The sequence below is a fragment of the Helianthus annuus genome, chromosome 16 (genome assembly GCF_002127325.2).
Source record: "Helianthus annuus cultivar XRQ/B chromosome 16, HanXRQr2.0-SUNRISE, whole genome shotgun sequence".
Classification (NCBI taxonomy): Eukaryota; Viridiplantae; Streptophyta; class Magnoliopsida; order Asterales; family Asteraceae; genus Helianthus; species Helianthus annuus.
In genome coordinates this window covers 194669852-194674788 of record NC_035448.2, presented here as the reverse complement: position 1 = coordinate 194674788, position 4937 = coordinate 194669852, and the positions used below count along the sequence as shown (strand labels likewise).

General features: G+C 34.6%; 1 protein-coding gene across 1 annotated transcript; it reads right to left on the bottom strand.

Annotated features, from left to right (window-relative positions):
* Nucleotides 1-548: 548 nt before the first annotated feature.
* Nucleotides 549-4445, bottom strand: LOC110915114 (protein NRT1/ PTR FAMILY 3.1). Its single transcript, XM_022159749.2, has 4 exons — nt 4254-4445; nt 3946-4163; nt 2919-3478; nt 549-1620 (listed from the first exon to the last, which is right to left on the bottom strand). Exons 1-4 carry the CDS (start codon nt 4327-4329, stop codon nt 738-740), a joined length of 1737 nt encoding a protein of 578 aa, XP_022015441.1. The 5' UTR covers nt 4330-4445; the 3' UTR covers nt 549-737.
* Nucleotides 4446-4937: the final 492 nt, after the last annotated feature.

Below are 4937 nucleotides of genomic sequence, written 5' to 3'. Positions count from 1 at the left end.
ATAGTTTAAACAATATGATTTTTTTAAGTGGGCCTATGTCAATATTTTTTTGGTTATACCCTATTAAAAAATTTTTTTTACATATATAATATCGGATTTTTTTTAAAAGTTGTGTGCCCTACGAAATCACGGGCCCTGTTCGGTTGTCCTCCCCGCCCTCCTTCAGGGCCGGCTCTGTATATTGTTTTATTATTTGGTCTATAAAATTACATTTATTCAACCCGTGTAATAAACGAGGTTGTTAAAGATATATATTTTTTTATTATTTGGTATATAAAATTACATTTATTCAACCTGTGTATTACACGGGGTTTTAACCTAGTTTTTTAATTAAAGTAGCAACGCTTCTTTTTCCCTTCTTTGTTTCTTCTCACGTCTGGCATTTGCACCTCGATCCACCACCGTATTTCGCCTTTCACCTCAGCCTCACTCTCTCGTGGCATCCCGCTCCTAATCCTCCCGACTTTGTTCCCTCTTCTTTACATTAAAAAGTCCCGTGCATTTGTCTTGTTGAAATATTCCTCAAACAATAAGAGCAAGACAAAGAATAACAATAATCAAGGTTTTAATTATGTCTATATAAATACAACCACCTCACAAGATGTATATGATTTTATTTCTAATAATATCTTACTAACAACAAGTTAAAACCATAGTCAAAGTTACATACATACATACATGTCCTTCTGACTTCAATTACTCTAAATCAAAGAGAATGCAGATCTAGTTGGGCCCATTTAAACATTGGGCCCTAGCTCAACCCCATCCACTTTATTATTACTAGCAACCTGAATTGGCTTTAAGGTGTAGAATTTGGCACAAAACAAGTAGTAAACCAAATTAACAACTTGAAGCAATGTGATCAACCAATAAAAGTACTCCAACTTTCCCTTATTCAAATTATCATCAGGGAGCCAGTTTGACCCGTCTTGACCCGCACTCAAATTATGCACCAATGTCACCAAAAGGGTACTACCGTAATTTCCAGCGGCAATCGACATCCAAAACAATGCGGTCGCAGTACTTCTCATGCTTTCCGGAGCTTGATCATAGAAAAACTCAAGATGCCCGATTGACATAAACGCTTCAGCAATCCCATGAAGCGTGTATTGCGGTACTAACCAAAAGACCGAAATGGGTATCGTTTCGTGAGGCTTGTAAGTCAAACCATGGTCAAAAGCGGCTCTTTTGCGTTTTATTTCAACGAATCCGGCTACTAATGTGGCAAGAACCGATATGGCAAAGCCAATTCCCATCCTAGTAAGAAAGGTAATTCCCCGTTCTACCCCTGTGATCTTACGAGTGATCGGGACGAATATACGATCGTAAAAGACTATTGTCATTAGCATTGAGGTTAAGGTGAAAACAGTCATTGATCCAGCTGGGATTTGGAAAGATTTTGTTAGGCTTCTATTCATTGTTTTGGCTTGTTGGAGTGAAAAAGTGCTTTGTTGGGCATATGCTAGAATCAAAAGAATCCCAGAGGCCCATATTGGGCCCATTCTTATTATTGATTTTAACTCTTCGACCCGGTGGACCGTGTTTAGCCTCCACAAGTCCGGGTTTGATTGACCTTTTGAAAAGTCTTCTTTTGTGACAATGGCAGCCTTATCCAGAAATCTGAATTGATTGAACAAAACATATTTTAATTTTAATTTTGACTTTTGTGGTCAAAGTGTATGCTCATGTTAATTATATTATGCTCATGTTAAACTGGGAAAGGTTCAAGTGAAAACTTGTTTTATCGTGAAAATTCGAAAACTAAATAAAGAAGCCTAAAAAATATACCAAATTTTTTTACAATTTTTTATTAAAAATCGCTATTTTTTATATATGTAAAAAACTTTAAAAAAAAATTGTAGTGCACATGTGCAGTACAAGTTTTTTTCTTTTTTTTTTTTTTTTTGAAAAAAAGGTTTTTTTTTTTTTGTATACAAAAACTAGCGAAAATCTGTAAAAAAAAATGGTATTTTTTTTAGATTTTTTTAGTTCGTTTTGGGTTTTCACTTTAACTAGTGGTTTTTAATTGAATCTTCCCCATAATGTATGTTACAACGAGAAATCTATGGTGTTAATTATCACGAAAAATATATATTTCAAAAAGATACCAAAACGTGACACATGCTCTTTAACAAACTAATTAAAGATTTTTTTTTTTTTGTTTTTTTGTAGAATTTAATCTTTTCATAAGATTATAGAAAGATAACAAACTAAAGAAATTGCTTTAATTTTTAACCCACGTTATACCCCTAGATTGCTCAAAAAGCAAAAAAGATAGACATAAGTTGCACCATAATTATCATTTAACTAACACATGTGTTTTGGCAAATCCCTAATTAAGATGACCTAATAACTCCAAAATATACTTTTCTTTTTCTTTTTTTTTTTCAAAAAAATTAGGCGATTTAGAATTTTATAAATATAAATATAAATATAAATAAAATGATATAACAGATTTGTTAAATAAAGAATCAAAAATAAGTATATAACGTACTAAAAGAACCGTATAAACACTTATACAAATGAATTATACGATCCTAGAGGGTTAAATAAATAAATCTGGTTTTGTATTTAACGCATGTTAAAAGTAAAAAACAGTAATAAAAGAAAGGAGTAAATTTCTGTTTTCGTCCCTGATGTTTGTCCATTTTAACTAGTTTAGTCCAAAAATCTAATTTATAATAAAACCATCCCTAAGGTTTGCATTTCTTAACGCTTTTCATCCCTAAAGTTTGCATTTCTTAACGCTTTTCATCCCTGAGAATTAAATGAAAAAGCACCCTTAGGGATGAAAAGCGTTAAGAAATGCAAACTTCAGAGCCGGATTTGTTATAAATTAGATTTTTAGACTAAAGTAGTTAAAAATGACAAACCTCAGGGACGAAAACAGAAATTTACTCTAAGAGAAAGTAACTTACTTCATTTGTTTAGTATGTAGAAGCTTTCCAGAAACAGAAATAGAAGCATCAAGCTCTTCATTTTCATAAAGCAATTTAGGATCAGAAACCATAGGCAAGTTTCTCTTCTTATAAGCTGCAACACACACTTGAATCAACCGGGTAAACGGGCTACCCGCGGGATCCATATTCCGATACAACGGGTACCCGATAACAAACCCAATGATTGAAACAGCCATGGCTATAGATGGTACACCAAGACCCCAACCCCACCCAACATTATCTTGAATGTAAACAATAACTGTCACAGCCACAAGCATAGAGGCCCCCATGCAAAAATAATACCAATTGAAGAATTTCCATGTGCTAGTTTTTTGTTTCTCGTCGGTTTCATCGAATTGGTCCGCCCCGAATGCCACCACACATGGCCGAATCCCACCCGACCCGATTGCGGTTAATAGAAGGGATATGTATAGGATTGCTAGTTGACCCATGTTTGCTTGTTGGCATATCTCATTGTTGTTACATGGTGGTGGTCTTAAATTGGGTAGCACAGCTGATAGTGTCAAAGATACCATTCCCTAGATTCCATCATTGATGTTAGTGTCGGGTTACGAGGGGTGTTTGTGGTCTGGTTTGACTGGTTTTGACGAAAAGTTTTGGGTTGAACCGTTAACTATAGTAAAAGAAACCACTTGGGTTGGGTGGTTTGGTGAAAACCAGTCGATTTTTTTTCGTTTGTTGGTTTAACGGTTCGGTTTTGACGGTTTGAACTTTGAAATGATGTTTTTACTTTTACTTTTTTTTTTTCAAAATTCGTTATATGTATTAAAATTTATAAACATAACTACTTACTAAAAATTGACAAAATATATAAAATAAAAAAAGTTAAGCTTCTACTTTAGTTTACACCGTCGGTTCCAAGTTCAAACTGGACTAAACTGTTAAACTGTCAAATCGTCAAAACTGAACCGTGAACCAAACATTTTTTGATCTCAAATCAACTCTTTCCAAATAGTTTTTATGTTTAAAGTAGATAGTGGCTTACTATTTGGTAAATGATTGAAGCAACGGTGATGGTCCAAAACCGCCCGGCAAAAGAGTCGGCCACGAATGCGCCTAGCAACGGGGTCAAGCTAGCGGTGCCACCGAAGTTGGTTAGAGTGTTGGCGGCTTTAGTCATCGGCATATGGAGTTGTTGTGTCAAGTAGCTAATCATATTCGTTTGAAACCCGACCACAGCCAACTTCTCACATACCTCATTAGCTACAAAAAAAAAAAAAAAAAAAAGACCCTATTATACAAAGATCATGGAACAAAAACAAAATTTCATGACATACTAGGATTGAATGTTACCAAAGATGAAGGGCATAGTGATGAGGCCACCCTTAACCCTTTTTTGATCATGGTTTTTGATCTTCATCTCTACCATTTTGTTTAGTTTGGTTGTTCAAATGGTGATATAATGTTTTGTTATATAGGCTAAAGGGTATGCCAGACTTGCTAATATCTACTTGTAACTTTTTCTATTGGTGCAAATTATTATGGCCACAAATAATAGGACTAGAATTTAAAGTAAGTTAAATATGTAGTGCAAATGGCACGTGATATGCACATGACTGAGAATGTGAGTTAAATGGGTTGTGTTTACGGGTCAGCGTTATACGTTTTACAAGAAAGTGAAAATCATGTTATAGACCAACACGACTCAATGTATTCGCATATAAGACTATGATCCTAGGGTTGACGATTCTGACACGAACACGACACGAACCTACACGAAGTTAACAGGTTACGTGTCTATAACAGGTCGACACAATAAGACCTGTTTAATTTCGTGTCGTGTTCGTGTTTACCTATTTCGTGTTTGTGTCTTATCGTGTTCGTGTCTTAACAGACCTTGTCAGACACGATATGACATGTTAAGACTTAAGAACAAAATACAATACATGTTAAGACCTGTTAATGACAAAATATTAGATATGTAGTAACAGGTCGTGTTCGTGTCTTAACAGGTTGTATGATATATTGGTAATTTTT